This window comes from Carassius gibelio, chromosome B3 (genome assembly GCF_023724105.1).
Source record: "Carassius gibelio isolate Cgi1373 ecotype wild population from Czech Republic chromosome B3, carGib1.2-hapl.c, whole genome shotgun sequence".
In the NCBI taxonomy this organism is placed as follows: Eukaryota; Metazoa; Chordata; class Actinopteri; order Cypriniformes; family Cyprinidae; genus Carassius; species Carassius gibelio.
Window position 1 is genome coordinate 21,326,719 of NC_068398.1, and position 18,642 is coordinate 21,345,360.

At 38.5% G+C, this 18,642-nt stretch overlaps 1 protein-coding gene across 5 annotated transcripts; it reads left to right on the plus strand.

Annotated features, from left to right (window-relative positions):
• The first annotated feature begins 209 nt into the window (after window positions 1-209).
• On the plus strand, window positions 210-15,248 carry LOC127953637 (mediator of RNA polymerase II transcription subunit 25). Of its 5 annotated transcripts, none has more exons than XM_052552874.1 (20): window positions 210-402; window positions 909-1,049; window positions 1,124-1,169; window positions 1,246-1,370; window positions 1,515-1,613; window positions 1,692-1,812; window positions 3,141-3,300; window positions 3,460-3,578; window positions 4,437-4,512; window positions 4,634-4,860; window positions 4,950-5,036; window positions 7,196-7,281; window positions 7,380-7,437; window positions 8,254-8,361; window positions 8,922-9,095; window positions 11,625-11,732; window positions 11,914-11,985; window positions 13,019-13,177; window positions 14,443-14,551; window positions 14,728-15,248. In XM_052552874.1, exons 2-20 carry the CDS (start codon window positions 925-927, stop codon window positions 14,832-14,834), a joined length of 2,166 nt encoding a protein of 721 aa, XP_052408834.1. In that variant the 5' UTR covers window positions 210-402; window positions 909-924; the 3' UTR covers window positions 14,835-15,248. The 5 variants fall into 5 exon arrangements, with proteins under 5 accessions (XP_052408834.1, XP_052408835.1, XP_052408837.1 ...); XM_052552875.1 differs by having other exon boundaries at window positions 7,199-7,281; XM_052552877.1 differs by lacking the exon at window positions 13,019-13,177.
• The last annotated feature ends 3,394 nt before the right edge of the window (window positions 15,249-18,642 follow it).

An 18,642-nucleotide genomic window follows, 5' to 3' on the forward strand; every position in this document is an offset into this window, starting at 1 on the left:
TTTCCTTATGCAAACACAATAATGCCTAAGCTATGTTTAGTTGTAGAGATCGACTGGCTATTTACTTATTCCTAAGACCACACAGGAAGCGGTGTAAAACTGATTGATGGATGGATCACAGCTATATTTTAGGTGGGTTTGAAATTGATGTACTTTTGGCTTAAAAATCGATTACTCATAAATCGATTCACCAACCCAGTCCAGTTCCCAGATCTGAGACCAGACCAAACTGTCGAGTGCCGAGCGTACATTCAGATATTTGTTGTCATCACGGTCTACATTAACGTTTATGAGAAGCTTTCATAATACAACTTAAGACGGCTGGTGTAGAAATAATCAAGATAAATGACTGCATCAGTCCAATTTATCCTCATTAGAAGTCAGTTCTACCAATACTAGCAGGTAAGAAACGCGAGATAAATTAGCATTTGAGGATAACGGCTAACAAACATGCTAAGACACTATGTGTGTAAAACTGGAACGTGTTCATATGTGATGTTTTCGTTTATTTGTATTTGCGTTATATTTCTATGAAGCCCCTCTTTAACTGAATCAGAACAGAGGAAAATATCTCAGCTAAAATGAGTCTGTAAGGCATCTTTGGCATGGACTGAATTACTGAATCGTTCAGAAATGTCTTTGTAGGCGTTATTCTAGGTAACGTTATTTAGACTCAGACAGTATGTAACGTTACATATCCTGGTTCGGTATTCTTGCTTTTAGAACAGACATGACAATAGATGATAATAAAAACAGTATATAAATCTTCAGTCACAGTAAAGGTTAAGTGGGTGTAAACTACATGAATTCTATATGACAAACTATTGCATAATAGTATATCTATCATTATTTAATAGTTACAGCAAACGTCCTGTGTGATATTATACTAACGCCTGTCTTGTTTGCAGACACAAGGCGACCCATATGGACCCGACGTCCAAGTCTGGGTTTAATCAGGTGTCAGATGTGGTGTTTGTCATAGAGGGAACTGCAAACCTTGGTCCATATTTTGAATCACTTCGGAACAATTACATACTACCGACTATAGAGTAAGAGTCGTCACCTGCTTATTCATCCTGGCATTTGTCATACTTCTGTACTGAGCTACCTTGTGTGATCGCAGGTATTTTAATGGAGGACCACCTGCTGAAACAGATTTTGGAGGAGATGTGAGTTGGACACCTGCTCTTTAAATTAGTTCTGTCATTTCAACATCTGATCATCTTTTTTTGATTTTTTTTATAGTATGGTGGCACTCAGTATGGTCTTGTGGTCTTCAACACAGTGGATTGTGCTCCAGAATCCTATGTCCAGTGCCATGCTCCCACCAGCTCCGCTTTTGAGTTTGTCTCTTGGATCGACAGCATCCAGTAAGAGCTGCTGCCATTCCACGATATAAGAGATAACAGTGTGCTTTTGCTTGTTTAGATGAGCTGGTCTCATGTCCACTTTGAAGATTTTCATGTTTTAAATGCCTGAGAATCGCAACTCTTACACTGATGCTTTCTGCGCAGATTCATGGGAGGCGGAGCAGAGAGCTGCAGTCTCATAGCTGAGGGTCTTTCCGTGGCCCTGCAGCTCTTTGACGACTTCAAAAAGATGAGGGAGCAAATGTGAGTTCTTTATCTTGTTCTGTGGAATCAAGATTCTGCCGGTGACTGTATGTGTGTTCTCATTGTTTCTCTACGCAGTGGTCAGACTCACAAGGTTTGCGTATTGCTGTGTAATTCTCCTCCGTACTTACTACCGGCTGTGGAGAGCGTCAGCTACACGGGCTGCACCGCAGACAGCCTGGTCCAGATCATACGTGATGTGAGTCTGCACTCATCTACTCTTCATAAGATGTGTCCTGTTGTAATGATAGATCTGCAACTTTAAGTCACTGGATTTCTGAAAGTTCTTTTAGCTTTGAAAACACATCAGTAATCTTGATGTACTTATGTAATTAAAAAAGTGAAAGTGACATACAGCCAAGTATGGTGTCCCATACTCAGAATTCGTTCTCTGCATTTAACCCATCCAAAGTGTGCACACACTGCTGTGAACACACACACACACACGTGGACAAACACCCGGAGCAGTGGGCAGTCATTTATGCTAGGGTGCTGGGAGCAGTTGGGGGTTCAATGCCTTGCGTGGTATTGCGGTCCCGAGGCTTGAACCCACAACCTTAGGGTTAGGAGTCAAACTCTCTAACCACTAGGCCTGGACTTCTCAGAGTTAATTATAAAAAAACAATGGTGGTTCTGGTTCCCCATGCATAAGGCAATGATGACAACCAGCATAGAAATACTCCTAATTCTTCCTTGCTGAAAATGCAGAACGCTGTTAGACACAATAGCTTGCAAACTGTCACTAAATCAGTATTTATTTACTGACACTGATTATATGCTATGGATTGTACAATTCTATAATTGTGTTTTGTTGTAAAAATTTTTTTTATTTTTTTTTTATTTTTATTATGATATTGTTATCAATGATCGTATACATTAGGAACATTTCAAATGTGCATTGCTTGTAAAATAATATGCTTATTTAGATCAAACATTACGAAGACTTGGAAATATTCGCCACAATATGCTTTATAATCAGCATCAACATCTAGAACATTTAATTTCATTCCACTCGCTTAACACGTAATTATAAAGAAGTCATTGGATCATCTCTGTCAAGCCTTTGGAAGTGGTTGAAAAGAAAATAGACAAGTGTATTTTGTGAATGAATTATTGATAAGGAGCACTTGAAAAAATGATACCTTACCTTCTTCATCTCTCTCAAATGGGCCTCATGTCAGAACTTTTCTGTCCTTGTAAAACACTTGTGTATAACCAGGCATCCCAGTACACTGTATCCCAGTCCATCCCTGCCCACTTTACAAGAGAATTCACAGCAATGCAGCAGCAGTATTGAGTATTATTTTGGATCTCAGGTTAACATTTTTTAGTGGAAGTATTACAGAAATAAAACAAAAATGCAAGCTACTAAAAACCCATGTTGATCATGCTGGTTGATCCAAGCATAGTCTAATATTATGTGCTATATTATTTTTTTTCTCACTGTTTCGTATAAAAGCTGATGTCTGTTTCTGATATGTAGTTGAAATTAATAAAATTATTTTATTGATTTCTTTTGGGCTGTAGCGGGGGATCCATTTTTCTGTAATCGCTCCACGGAAACTTCCAGCGCTTCGATCTCTTTTTGAAAGAGCGTCCTCTGTAGCAGGTGCACCAGAACCCTCACACCCAGACTACAGTCAGGACCCTTTTCACATGGTGTTAGTCAGGGGCATTGCACTTCCTGGTAAGAAAGACACTTGTCCTGATATGCTTGTGAATGTTCAGTGCAGTGATATAACATCAACAGCTTTTGTCAGCAGATGGGACAATAAAAAAACAGTATTTTATTGAATTATTAGATTTGCTCTGATTAATGCTTTCTGTTACATCTGTGTGTGTCCAGCTGCTCCTGGAGGAGGCTCTGGTGCAGTCTCCCTTAAACCTGTCCTGCCACCTCAGCCTTTGCCAGTGTCCCAGACTATGGGCTCAGTAACCCAGACTCCTCCATCCCTTCCACACCAGGTCTGTGTTCATGGAATTAATAGAAATATATAACTTCATTACATATGCACTACTGTTAAAGGTCAATGTTTTTTTGACTAAATAAATGCAATCTTGGTGAGCACATGAGACTTCCAAAACCATAAAAAAATCTTACTGACCTTAGACTTTTGAATGGTAGCGTATATATTTACATGAGTCTCCTTCTAACTGAAATATTTCACAAAACTTGTTTATTAAGTGTCAGATGATACAACTATAGACCTGTATTGTTATTTATGTATTAATATCTTTGAATTTTTTGTGAGATATAAAAGCTTCATAGTGTTAAAATGATACAAAAATGGTAAAGCATTTTAGTACATGGTCTGCTGTAGTCACATTAAAACTTATTAAAAAAAAGTATATCATTATAGATATATAAAGACAAATAAGCCTAATGAAAAGCTGAGTCAGAACAGAGAAATTGTATAAAATGGGTTTGCCGCAGGGAAAATGGAGACAAAATGGAAAAACAGGAAGCAAAAATATTTGCATGTTTAATGAGCAGTTGACTAAATCATTGGAAGGTGAGGACCCTGCTATCTCACTGCTTCGGTGATGTAGAGAAATCAGAGCGCTTGCCTCAATAACAGGCTTATCTCGGTCTGCTCTTTCTGTGCCTAATTGGAGGCACATTATTGGTAATTTTGATTCTTAAGATTAAGACTAACTGCTGTTATAATCTGATTTGAATAGATCTAATTGGTAGATGAGATGTGCATGAATGCATTTGTATTTGGTGGAAGGATCTGGCTTTGTTTTCAAGCACGGCTGTGCACACTAATGATGAGACCTCAGGAATGTTATCCCTCTGTTGCAAAAACTCTCTTGTCCTAGAATTCCTCTCTAAACGCAGCCCATGATGCAGCACAGAAGGTGCTAGATGCAGCCACTATGCAGCAGAAGAGCCGATGTGAGTCCAATTTGAGTCCCTTTATTCTTGAGTCTTCGGCTGTGTTTGTGTGCTCCGTGTTTCACTATGTTTTCCATATTTGAAAACACCATTTGCTGAGTTGTTTATGTTTTGTTCACAGTTCCTCAAATGCAAAATACACCTTTCAGCCAATCACTGGCTTCAGGAGGTAAACCCAATCTATCAACAGTTACCACAGTGTCACCGCAGCAGCAAGTTCCACCTCAGCAACCTCCGCAGCAGCCACAAGTCCCACCACAAGGTCCACCTGCACCCAACCAGCAACCTCCTCAGGCCCCTCAGCCACAGCCCACCAATCAGCAGACGCCGCCAACACAGCCTGGCATGGTCAGACTTGAGAAATGTATTTCTGTGAAATCTGACTCATTTGGACTCACTTGGAGTCTGTACAATTTCAATATATTCTTGTTTTTTAGGCAGCTGTACCTGCACCTCAAGCTGGGGCACAGCAAGGTGTTGCCAATAAGATTGTAGCATGGAGTGGAGTTCTAGAATGGCAGGAGGTGAGAAACTATACTAGTGACGTCATAGCAATATCTTAAAGTCTTCTTCAGATCGGTTTTGTGGTTTCCACACCATAGGGACTTCACTTGGAATCTCTTGCTTTATAGAAAGAAAACAATGTCCTTAGATACAGTATGTTGCAGTATTAATTTGTGTAGAAAAATTTCAATGTCGAGGGATAAACAATTCTCAAGGCAGGTTTGGGTAAAAAAAAAAAAAATATGTTGCCTGAATGATAAAAAATATATATATATATATATATATGTATATATATGTGTGCGTGCGAGTGTGTAAAGTCATCACATTATCAAATTTATGTTCGTTTACAAATGGCAAATGCTAATAGGCAACTTAATCAAATAAGTAGACAACATTTTCTTTGCTTGTAAAACAACTTACAAGACTAAGATATCCAGGAAAGACACATGAGTGGTTGAACATACTCTAGGCCTCAAAACTAGACACACTAACCTCAAGAACGGTGATAACCAAAACATGTTAAAAAGATGAGTTCTTTACATCAAAGTGCAACAAATAACTATTAAATGAAGTCAGCAAACAGCAGAACAATAATCCTATAACCGTAATTGTATAATTTATTCATGCTGCAATGCATGCTCGGAGCTCACAAAGCCTTAACATTTCAACAGTATGAAATTCTTTGTTCAGACAACTGTGTTTGACATTTGGGGTCATTTTGTTGGTCTGACAAGGGTTTTTATGTAGTTTCAAGAAAATAGCATTTTTTTAGTATTGGAGACTTTGTGTTGTGACAGTTGTGTTTTTAACAAGTGTAGTAAGAACAGAAAATGTCCCAGGGTTATGTAAAAACCTTAAAGGGTCACCAAATATGTCGCCAATACATTACTAATAAAGCTTTGCAAGCAAGTATTGTTAATGTTAAGTAAACAAACTAAAAAAAATTGTTTTCTTCATTGAAATAAAACAAAAAAATAATAATAATTAGGAATGTTGCTTTGGCAACTAAAACTAAATATTTTTAAATTATTGTATTACTTGAAACAGTATATAAATTCTAATATATAAATTATAAATTATTTTTAAAATGATTGAAACTAAAATAAAACCAAAACTAAATGGAAATTAAATTAAATAGTATGGATAATGTTTTACGTATGCCTCACAGCTGAAAGGGATCTCATTTAATCTCTTTAAAAATTCTCATATTGTAACTCACCTGTGATGAAATGTTTTTTTTTTTTTTTTCCTTCTAGACTTTGAGAAGAAGGATTGATTTGATCTGGTTAAGCTATCTATTCGTGTTTCATTGATGTATTGTAAGGTGACCCGTGGGTATTGTGCCTCGGGTGCCATTTGCAGGGACTGTAATGGGATCAATGATGTTTCTTGATTTCTGCTTGATTTATGGGAGAGGCTTTCTTTTTAGATGAATGAAACTCTATTGGCTATTCTACAGTGGCCTGAAGATCATCTCAGCAACGAATGATCCCAAACGCACAATCAGCTATTGAAATGTTTGTTTTGACACTGGGTCAACCCAAATGATCAGGAAACAAAAACACAGACGCACATGCCATGATCATTATCACCATCTGGTCAATAACATGCCAGCAAACCAATGTGCGCTTATCAAGCACGGCGGCACGCTTGGTTGTTGAGGCCTGTCGTAGAGTCACCATCTGGATGATGAGTTCACACAGCTCTCCGCACACTATTCACAAACACAAACACTGCCAAGCTGCGATGTGTAAATTAAATCAATAGTAATTCTGCGCCAAAACTCAGTCCTGCATTTTCTCCACACTGTCCATTTGCAGCGATACTGTGGGGTGAATTTAGTAAAGATGTCCAAAAATTCTAAAAACAATATGTTGTTGTGTTGATTGAGTCATCAATTGGTCTAAATGATGCTTTAAAAAAAGAGGTTCCATCAAATATTCTTAAAATGGTCCGTTTGCTCATTAGTTTTGATTTGACATAATAACGTTGCAGCTCTTCCATTGTCAGTGTGATCTCTCTTGTTCTGGAAGTTGCACACAGAGGTTGTATATTTCTCTGCCTTTAGTCTTACCGTCCATCTCTGCCAGCAAGGTCTTTTTACTCTGTATGTTAACCTCTTCATCTTATTTCTCCCTCCGCTTGTCCCCTCTCCCTCTGTCTCCATCAATCACCGCAGAAGCCCAAGGCTTCCTCCATGGACTCCAACACAAAACTGACACGCTCCCTGCCGTGCCAGGTCCAGGTCAGCCAAGGGGAGAATCTGTGAGTGACTCCGATTGGCTCATATTTGCATAATGTAGAATATATGGTAGAGATGCACAGAGAGGATTAAGTTTTTTTCCCCTCCTCTTTTGTTTCAGAAATACAGACCAGTGGCCACAGAAGCTGATCATGCAGCTCATCCCTCAGCAGCTCTTGGTAAATGTGAATATAGTGTTTCCTGCAGGATGTTTTACTGGACTTGCGAAGGAAGCAAGGATTTCTTTTTCTTGTTCTCCTCCTCCTCCTATATTATCTCCTTCATTATCTTTATTCTCTGGTCCTTTTTCTCTTCCTTTCCTATCTTTTTGTTTCTTCCTTATTCTCATCATCATTGCATTTCCTGTATTATCTTCCCTTTTTTTTTGCTCTTCTCAGTAGTTTTCTCCTCTTTTTTTTTTACTCCATCTCCTCCTCTTCCTTAATCATCACCCTTTGTACATAATCTTTACCTTTTCATTCAGTCATCTTTTCATCATGTTTCTTTTCTCCTCTTCCTAAATCACCATTTCTACTTTTCTTCATCTTTTTTCTCTTCCTCATATTTTTCTCCCATTTTTTTTTCTACTCCATAATTGCCATCTCGTCTCCTGTTTCCTCATCATCATTTTCTCTTCTCTCTCATATTTCTTCTACTGCTCCTCTTTTCTTTACCATCACCTCACCTTCTTTCATGTTGTCCTTCCTCTTATCTTATCGGACTATGCACACTTCCCTGAAGCACACAGTATGCAAAATGCATTGTCAAATGAGTAGACTGTTCAGATTACTAACTTTAATTATACTTAAGTTAAAAAAAAACATACAGTACTATAATTACAGAATTATCGCATGGAATATAAATGTAAACTCTCACATAACTTTCAAAATTCATGTCAACCTAAACGGCATATATTCGTGCTGAATTGTGGTTGGTCAGACATCTAGGTCACATTAATGCAGTGATGGTTCCTGTGTCTTGTTGTGTTTCTATAGACTACTCTGGGCCCTCTGTTCAGGAACTCTCGTATGGTGCAGTTTCTGTTCACTAATAAAGATATGGAGTCTTTGAAAGGACTGTATCGCATCATGACCAATGGATTTGTGAGTACAGTAACAGAATCATAGGCTCAGTCAGTCCACAATTAATAATCAAGCTACAACCTTCTCATGTAGGCCGAGTTTTTATGTTCTCCATGCATTTATCTATATTCTATGCTATATTTAAGTGTCTATTTCCCATTGAAGATTTCTGAAGAAAATGTAATAGTGTGTAATAACGGTCTTCATCCTCTTGGGGGAGATCTTCCTCTGTTTTTGAATGTTAGAAAGATGTTCATATTTAGCCGTGAATAATAATAAAAAAAGTCACGTAGCCAGCATTTCCTCTGAAAATGAAAGGCTCTGAACTGAACTTTTACCCTGGAGCTAGACCCCTTGACACAGTCTAAGAGATCCGTCAGTAGTGAATCACCATTAACACTGATTAAGTTCAGTTTTAGGTTCAATCTGTGTCTGGGAAACGGCTGCTTAGTTCATTTTAATCCTGTCTTAAAATATAATGGTGTTAGGCCCAGGCAGCTCTCCAGTCACTCTGGTTGTGTGTGCTGTCTAGATGTGTGGATTGGGACATAGTTTGATGTGTATTGTGTGTGTTTGTGTAGGCTGGTTGTGTGCACTTCCCCCACAGTGCTCCGTGTGAGGTGCGTGTGCTGATGCTGCTGTACTCGTCTAGGAAGAGGATCTTCATGGGACTCATCCCTAATGACCAGAGCGGATTCGTCAATGGCATTCGGCAGGTCATCACTAACCACAAACAAGTGCAGCAGCAACGCTCGGTGAGTCACAGGAAACGGTGTAGTCTTCACTATAAACAAACACAGTTATTGAAATGAAATTGACAGAGCAGCGTAAAAAAATGCTCACCTGAAATCTCATCCCTTGCACCTTGTGAGCAGCTGTCCCTGGCTCTGTGTTGATGTTGCACACACAATCCATTTGGCACCTAAAATGAACACTTGTTAAGTTGTCGTTCACTTGTCATTGCTTTGGCAATTTAAAACACATGCCTGCTGATCAGTAACTATTTTAGGACCTGCAACATAATACAAGGTTAAATTGCCAAATAGTATCCCTGACACATTTGCTGCTTGGCATCAACATGGCAAATACTGAGGATCATACCAGCCTTTCTAGAGGAAACTGGAGACGAGGAACCTGTTTTACCTTGACAATATGTGACCCTGGACCACACAAAGGGTCAATTTTTCTTAAATTGAGATATATACATCATAAAAAATAAAAATAAATAAGCTTTTCATTTATGTTTGTTACGACAATATTTGGCCAAGATACAACAACAACAAAAATCAGGAATTTGAGGGTGCAAAAATATTGAGAAAATCACCTTTAAAGTTGTCCAAATAATCAGAAATTAAGTTTTTATATATTTACTGTAGAAAATGTACACTATATCTTCATGGAACATAGTTTTTAATTAATATCCTAATGATTTTTGGCATTGAAAAAATTGAGCAATTTGATCCTTACAATGTATTGTTGGCTGTTGCTAAAAATATACCCATGATACTTATGACTTATCAATTAGGAAAAATTCTTGAATTTGTCTTCGATGCAGGGCTTGAAAATGAAAAAAAAATTCAATTAGTTCACTCCGAGCAGAATCGATATTTTAACGTTTCTGTTCTGCGTTCCTCTGATATTATTACCGTTCCGAAACCAGTTCGGGTGGAAGAAATACCGGTTAATAACGTTATTTAAAAAAAATAATATTATTTGCCTAATAATTATAATAAAATAATAATAAAGTATAACGTTTTCTTTACTCAAAAAGAAAAGGAAAAAATAGAGATCTAACGCTTAGTCACAGCCAATAGGCTACAGCATCATCATCTTTAGATTGTAAGTTACTTAATTTTTTTTTATTTTTTTATCAACACTTTAAAGAAAAAGTATTTTTAAGATATTTAAAAATGTTTGCTTCATTGTTAAAAGAAAAAAAAAACATTCTAAGATTGCCTTTTGAGAAAAAAAAAAAAAAAGGCTGGGCTCACGTCGCTTTTTATTAGCTCTATTACTTCCGAAATAATGAAGGCTAAAATGCCTGTAGTCTAAAGCAAAATATTTAAAAACATTATAAAAATAGTTCTTAGTTTAGGCTATAAAACGTAAATCCAAAAACAAATTATTCTAAGGTGAAGCTGATGCCTACCTCTCTCATTCGGCTCAAATCTAAATATTTCCATGTTCCCGACGTATCTAGATGCTAAAATTTTATTTAATATAAAGAATATAGAATAATGGTAAATGTATAGTAAGTAACGGTGTATATGCGTCCGAAAGTTGGACTCCAAATTTCATTCTAAGAATTATTTTGAGGTTAATATAGCAAATGAAAATTCTCCCTTATTTAGAAGAGAACAAGAATTAAACATATAAGAAGTTATAGCGATATTAACGACAAAATAAAACTAATTAATTTAGGCTAAAACGAAACTGAAACCAGCGGGTCTCTCATTCTACACAAAATCTTTTAAGTTTCCGTATTTGCGATGTATTTGAATGACAAATGATTATACAAAATAGCCTAGTGTTTATTATAGCCTAATGTTTGTAAACATTTTGTGTCTGCATTATTTCTATTACGCTGGATGTAAGTTGGTTACATGAGGCAAAACAAGGGAACTGATAAAATTGATTTACAGGCCAGTGAAGTCAGAATATTTCTTATAAAAATGTCAAGTCATATTCATTTATTTTTATGTTATTTTATCCATCAAACAGGATTTGTATACACTCAAAAAGAAAAAACAATTAATTCTCAGGTGCGTAAAACAAAGAGGAAGTTTTAGTCCAACAGGTATCTGAAAATTGTCTGCACATTGGAAAAATACAGACCATAAAATGTCTTAAAAAATTAAAAAAAAAATCGTTTACTTCCATTGTTAGCTGGCTCTTTTTTTAAGAGGTGAGTTGAAGTAATTGTTTTCAACATTGTGCCACAAGTGCTGTTGATTGAGCTTAACTTGTATTGAACCTAAAATACATCACTGCACAAAAAAATAAAATAATTGTTTTCAAACATGAGTGCACATACATAAAAAAATTAATTATACCGTCACACGCTTGAAAATGTGCATGCAATGTGAACTCTAGCATAACAACATGTACAATTATGAAAACATACTCGCACACAAACGTATACCTTCATGAAAGAACAGCATTTTGGGACACTTAAATGAAACAACCCATAAATTAGCTTAAAGTGTGCTTGTTTTTTAATTGTGCTATTTTTGTGCTTTGTTCTTGAATTCTGTCATTAATCCATCGCTTGTCTGTTTTCTCAGATGAACAGTGCTGTTCAGATGCAACCTGGACAGGTCCCACCCAATCAGAACTTCCTCAACAGACCACCAGGCCCCATCCCTGTTACGCTTGGCAACGTGCAACAGCAGGTAAAGCAGCAGTGCTTCCCCCGTCTCCTCTCTTCTATCTCCCCTGCCCTGCTCTCTCTCTCTCTCTCTGTCTCTGGCCCTGTGCACCCGCCCTGTTTGTATTTCTCCTCGGCTTGAGAATATGCATGCTGTTCTAAACCCTCCTGGTCTCCTCCTCTCTGTCCCTCTCTTTCTGCCTCAGTCTGTGGTGGTGGGCTTGCCCTCCGTCAGTCAGGTCATACTGATGGAGGACCAGCAGAGACAGAACAACATGGTGAGAATCAGAAACATAATTCTGCATGCATTAACGCACACACACACACACATGTAGGACCATGTTTCCTGCAAGCACAGCGATTCGCTGCTTGATTTTCTGCCATTTCTCCATCTTGTGAACGGCGTTGTGTATTAAAAGGGACATTGTTGAAAGAAGTCTCTTAATGCTCTCCAAGGCTACAATTATTAGATGCCGTAAAAACAGTAATATTGTGAAATATTATTACGGTTTCAAATGTTCATATATTTTACAGTGTAATTCATTCCAAGCTGAATTTTCAGTTACAGTCTTCAATGTCACATGATTTTTAAGAAATCATTCTAATATGCTGATTTACTGCTCATGAAACATTTCTTATTATTTCCAGTGTTGAACATGGCTGTGCTGCTTCATGTTTTTTTGTGGAATCAGTAATAATTTTCAGAACCGCATTTGTTTGAAATTGAAATCTAAAAGACATAAATAAATTATATATATATATATATATATATATATATATATATATATATATATATATATATATATATATATATATATTAAATAATAAATAATAAATGAATTAAATGTTACTACATTGTTGTATTATTTAATACATAGTAGCTGCATTCAATCTGCCTCTAAACAGACAGCTCTTCTAAATAGCCTTTAACCATAGAATAAACAATTCTGCTTGTGAATATCTAGTCCTTTTTACTGTGTCAAACGAAAAACTGAATCTGTGTGACTATTGGTCCATGGGCTGAGACTAAAAAGAGAGCGGGAAATGGTTATGTAAAACTAAGTTACAACTGTATTTGGTGTGAGAAGCCTTGACATGAATTATAAGTGGACTTCTGGGAAGAATACTACAAAGTGTGGAATATGTCCCTTTTAATACCTTTAACGCAGTTACAGTGGCTCTGTATTCACAGTTCTCTCCCGTGAGACTCGCGCACACAGAACTAGCACTTATGTAACAAAGTGTTTTACAGCAGCTTTTTCATGTCCACTTACTTTCTATCTTCACCACTGTGGTTTTGCTTTTCATTAGTTGAGAGCAGCCGCAGCAGGTAATCAGCAGCCGCCGGTCACAGGTGCTCCGCCCAATCAGGTGGGCCAAGCTCAAGCCCAGCCTCCTGGTGGGATGCTGCGCCTCCCAAACCCAGGCGCAAACCCCCAACTCCGCAGCCTCCTCCTCAGCCAACAACCTGTAAGTGTGTGAAGCCCTTCTATAGGACTTCCTTAAAGGGACAGTTCACCCAAAAATGAAAGTTCTGTCATTAATTACTCACCCTCATGTTGTTCCAAACCCGTAAGACCTGTTCATTCATCTTTGGAACACAAATTAAGATATTGAAGAGTTGATAGCTTTCTGAGCCTCCATAGACAGCAGCACAACTATCACAGTCAAGGCCCTGACAAAGGTAGTAAGGACATCATTAAAAAAAAGTCCATGTGACATCAGGGGTTCAATCTTAATTTTATGAAGTTACGAGAATACTTCTTGTGCGCAAAGAAAACATAAATAGCAACTTTATTCAACAGTTCTTCTTTTCCATGTCAGACGTCAATGCACAGTCACAATAGGGTTCGGATGCCATCGTCCATTGCCGATAGCTGACCAGTATCACAATGTTGAGCCAGCATCGCAATTCCTTCCTCCACCTCCTCTCCCGCAATCATAGAGTGTTTTATTTGTTTTCCTTGCCTTTCTGAGTACGGATTCCCTAACCCCCCCCCCCCCACCCCCCACCCCGATGTCATCATCCATCGCCCATTCACTATAGACATAGCCTGATGCCAGTTTGGTAGACATCCCCCAACTCTAGTTCACGACAGTACCACATCGCATGCGTGCAAACAAGCCGCGGCGCTTCTCGACCCTGCATCAGCAGCACCACGCATGTGTCGTGGTACTCTCATGAACGTGCCTCGAAGAGTGTTCCAAAGATAAACTGAGGTCTTACAGGTGTGGAACGACTAGAGGGAGATCAATTAATGACAGAATGTTCATTTATTGGGGGGTGAACTATCCCTTTAAGCTGCGGTCACACTGAAACTTGAGCATGTGGAATTTCTACAGATGCGGCAAAGGTTGTAATATGACGCCACACACTGCATCATCTTAACATAATTTAACTCTTATTTCCTAATTAAACCTATGCTGCATAAAAATATGCATTCTGCTCCACTTTACTGCAATCCTGCATATTTAAAGTATGCATTCTTTTAATCCAGAGAAGAGGGCACATTGCGATGCATAAATAATCTATAGGTTGCACGTCTTCCTGTGATATGAATTCACAGGTCAAGAGGTCACCAAACTTTGAACTTTGAAACGCAACAAAATTCGCCTGAGCTTGCATTTCCTGTCTCCTGCGTTTGCATTCATACTGTAAAAATTCCAAATCAATGGAATGAAAAGTGCCATTCATAGTTAAGCTTGCTTTTATATTCCGTAATCTCCCTCTGCAGCAGGGTGGGATGCAGGGCATGCAGGGAATGCATCCCATCCAGCAGATGGTCCATTCTGCACCAGGAGGGGGCGCTCAGATGCAGTCTCAGTGGAGGCAGCCTCACCAAGGTAGCGCTTAATTTCCAGTACAGTATCATTAGCACAATTTATTTTTATCACATCTGTGACCTTGTTAATTGTGTAAGTGATTTCATTTATTTGCTGTGGCTTGTACTGCTATTTATGTTTAATCATTTTTTAAACCGCTTAGATACATTTATACCATAAGTTTTATATTCCCACAGGTCCACTGATGATCCCTACAGGTCCACGGGGTCCAGTCGCACAGAATCCTGGGATGCCTCAGGTGTCGAGCGTTATGGAGGATGAAATTCTTATGGACCTTATCTAAGGACTGCTTTACCCATCATTCTTTGCCTCAGAGGTTTCATTTCAGAATACTGGAGTCAACTAAGCTCTCTTCTTTTTACTTTCTGTTAGAAGCTGATGCGTGGGGAAGATTAGAGCTGTTTAGAGTGAGATCAGGAGTTTGTTTTCATACTCACATATTCATTGAGGCATTTACACACAAACCTATCAGCGTATCATTAGAGCGGGAACTTGATTGTACATACCGACGGACCGAAGAGCAAGGCGGTCCATCACTCTACACTTCCTCTCGCCTCAAGATTAATTCAATGAATCCGGTTATTATTGTATTTTTATGAAAGTTTTACTTTCTATCGCTTTTACTTTTTCTTAATTTGTCTTTTGAAATCTAGCATGTTGTTTTATGAAAATGAATAAAGTTAATTTTCTCTAGCAATTTTTGTGTTTGAGGTTTTCCTTAAAGTGATAATTTACCCACATAAATTAAAATTGCCATCATTTACTCACACTCATGTCGTTCCAAACCCTTTATGAATTTGGTTTCTTCTGTAGAACACACACACACACACACAAAAAAAAACGATACTTTGATAAGTGTTGATAACCAAACAGTTTCGGTTCACATTAACTTCCATTGTATTTTTTGTCCTTCCAATGGAAGTCAATGGGAACCAAATATGTTTAGTATTACTGATTTTCTTCTGAAGTCATACAAATGTCTGACCATCATGAGGATAAGCAAATGATGACGGTTTTAATTTTCTGGTGGACTGTCCCTTTAAGGCAAAGTATTTGTTTGCGTGTCAACCTGGTAGTGCTGTGATAGCAGCGGATGAGTGACTTAAATAGACTGAATGATAGGTTGCAAAACGCTCGATTCTGCCAAATGGTGTCACAGCGTTAAAATTAACCACTCCAATATGTCATGGAACCATACAGTGGACCTCTGTGCCAACTAGTTCTACCAGATGGCAGCACTTGGCCACGCTTTCCTTGGCATAACACGTAGTCAGGCTGGACGCCGACACAATGTACGACTACAATCTACATATATACGGAGATACCTTGGATCTGTGCAGTCGTACATGCACAATCTGACACTGAACCATTCTGATTGACCATCTTGTGTGCTGAACAAACACTTTAATGTCTGAACGCAACTATCCCATCATGCTTATTCTTTCAGAGCACCCTAAGGCATTAATTATGAAGTGCCATGTGACATTCCTACATATCTGTCACATTAGGAATGCGTGTCCTGAATCCATCGCTCCAGTAATGGGAACATGGGCGCAGTATGTGAGTTACCAAGCGCTGACATTCAGGAGAATTAAACAGCCTCTGGTCAGAGAGCAGTCGACCGTTTTTACTGGCGTGCACGTTTTTGTATGCTTTTTCACGTGCAGACCTTTTAGTATACAGATGCACATTCTCCCATAGACAGGAAGTGATGTTAGTCCCTGTCACCTCGGAGACGGTTGCTAAGATACGTTGACACTGGGATCTGATTCTAAGCTTTCTCTCTATCCCTTCCTCACACACACTCATAGAGATAGAGGCTCTTCTGTCTCGCAGTGACGGCTGCTCATCCCTTTCACTGCCAGCCAGGTCACGTCAACAACTGAACAACTGTGGGCTGCGGGCCCTTGCTTTTATTCCTTCTTTGTTTTGTTTTTTTCCACTTTCACACTTTCTAGTGTGTGCTTGTTCCTATTTAAAGCCAGCTTGGTTTAGATCGCATTCCTTGGGATAGCAGACTGTTTGCACTTATCACAGTTTGATGTGTGTTGATGCACATTTTCTGGCTCGTCACTGTCTAAATAAAGTAGCATCGCGGTGAATAAATCGCGGTGGCACAGACAGTGATGACTGGTGCCTCTGCTTCAGTATATTAAGCTTAACGTGAGGAGTTGGGTCATTCTGCTCACTCATCTGGAAGAGCGAGTATTGTTGCAGTTCCAGTGGCCGTATGGCTGCATTCAATCTTGCAGCGTCTGCTCGTTCCTGGTTGAGCTGTGGCCAAGGGAATAAGCGGGTCACAGAGCCACAGAGAGTTTGTTTTAGGGGGCGATCGCTTTGACAGTCTTTTGTTTTAAATATGAAACACAGTGGCAGGAGAACAGAAGTCGAGTGTTGTTGAAAAAGTGGTGTGGTTGTTGGACCTCTGGGGCAGAAATGCATCTGTGGGATGCGCAGTGACCGAGGCTTGGCATGCAGGTGTGTTTTCTTGTGGTTTTTGAAGGCCTAATCTATTCCACATCCAAAAAGGGTTGGGGTTTGATTCGAGTTTCATGCTACGAGGGTTTGAAGGGTTTGTATTCTGACAGTGAAGATGTTTATTGGGTGTAATTGCACCGCTGTGGGGAAGCTGATCTGTTTTTTTTGCTTGACATGTAAGGCAAAAGCAGCTGAGCTCCTGTGGCGAGTTGGGGCAAAAGCTCTGGCTGAATCGCGCAGGAGCACCACGTTGCCCTCACTCTGAACGGGTCAGACCATGTGAGGAGGGAAAAAGAGGACAAAGAAAGATCTAATGCATTTCTTTCACAGCAAGACTAAGCCTTCTGCAAATCCTGACCTGACGCGGTACAGCGGCTGATGTGCGGCTTAGAACTGGAGGTGCAGCTGAGAGGTCTGATGGGAAATATATTAACCAAAAGCACAGCCCATTGAGAGACAGTGTGTAGAAAGGCAACATAAGAGCTTATCGAAATGGGTTCACTGAAGTGGCACTTTCATGGCGCTCACGTTGATCAACAGACTTCACCGTGTTTTGATTGGTTTGGTCCACTTACTTTTTAATCTCACTGTTCCACTCAAGGTTTTCGTCTAGTTTTTGTTTTAAAGGGGCAACAGAAGCAGTTCTGGCTCGATTGTCAAAAAATGAAAAAATTACATGAATAAAAAGTTTTGTATATACTAATAAACATTAGGTCAAAATGTGAACTCTTGTTCCCTTGCTTGCCATGCGCTTTCACTGAAAAATGTATATATATATATATATATATATATATATATATATATATATATATATATATATATATATATATATATGTGTGTATGTGTGTGTGTGTTATATATTTTAAATAACACACTTTTTTAATAATCAGAAGTTTTATAAATAATTAAATGTATTTCTAAAAATACAAATATATGCATGGGGAAAGAAAAAGCATGTAAACCATTAGAATGTGTTCGTCTCCATAACTTGGTCAAAAATGTAATTTGATCTTCATTTAAATCATGAGCATAGACAAGCACAGTGTGCTGAAGCTAACGCACAAAAAATTACCAGCTTTCATGTCCTTGTTTAACACTTCTCAATAAACATCACAGTACTGTGGATCTGTAGGACAGATCTGATGCTGCTGTTTCCACTTGGTATTCTGGACTAGAACTGTAGTAATATTTTAAATGCATTTCTATGACAACTCTATGAAGATTTTAGCATGGTAATGGATATGACAATGTTAATGTAGTTGGTCTTGGAAAACAGATCTGCAATATGCTGCTGCTGATTGTTATTGCTGTTGTTGTAGATTATTGCTGCTGCTGCAAAGCAAGTACTGAACCTTGTTACTTCCAATTCATACGTGATACAGTACTGTGAGTATTTAAGATGCATACTACTACTGCACAATTAGCACATCTAATAACTTGTAGCAGATCTCTACAGGTGGAGCTGGGGAGGTGGAGGGTTTCAGAGGAACTCTGAAAGCCAACTGCGAGCTGCTTTAGTTATTGCTGAAAATTTATATGTAAAGCAGTAAGCTCATTGGCTGCATGTGCAACATGAACCAATCTGCTTCTGCTTCTGATTTATAACATAGTTT

What these genes read in the sequence shown, in the direction of transcription:
- LOC127953637 (XM_052552874.1), top strand. Translation starts at nt 925, where the DNA reads ATGGACCCGACGTCCAAGTCTGGGTTTAATCAGGTGTCAGATGTGGTG. An exon ending in GAGTTCTAGAATGGCAGGAG is followed by an intron (nt 5,037 to 7,195) that starts GTGAGAAACTAT and finishes CAATCACCGCAG; the next exon opens with AAGCCCAAGGCTTCCTCCAT. An exon ending in TCCTCCTCAGCCAACAACCT is followed by an intron (nt 13,178 to 14,442) that starts GTAAGTGTGTGA and finishes CTCCCTCTGCAG; the next exon opens with CAGGGTGGGATGCAGGGCAT.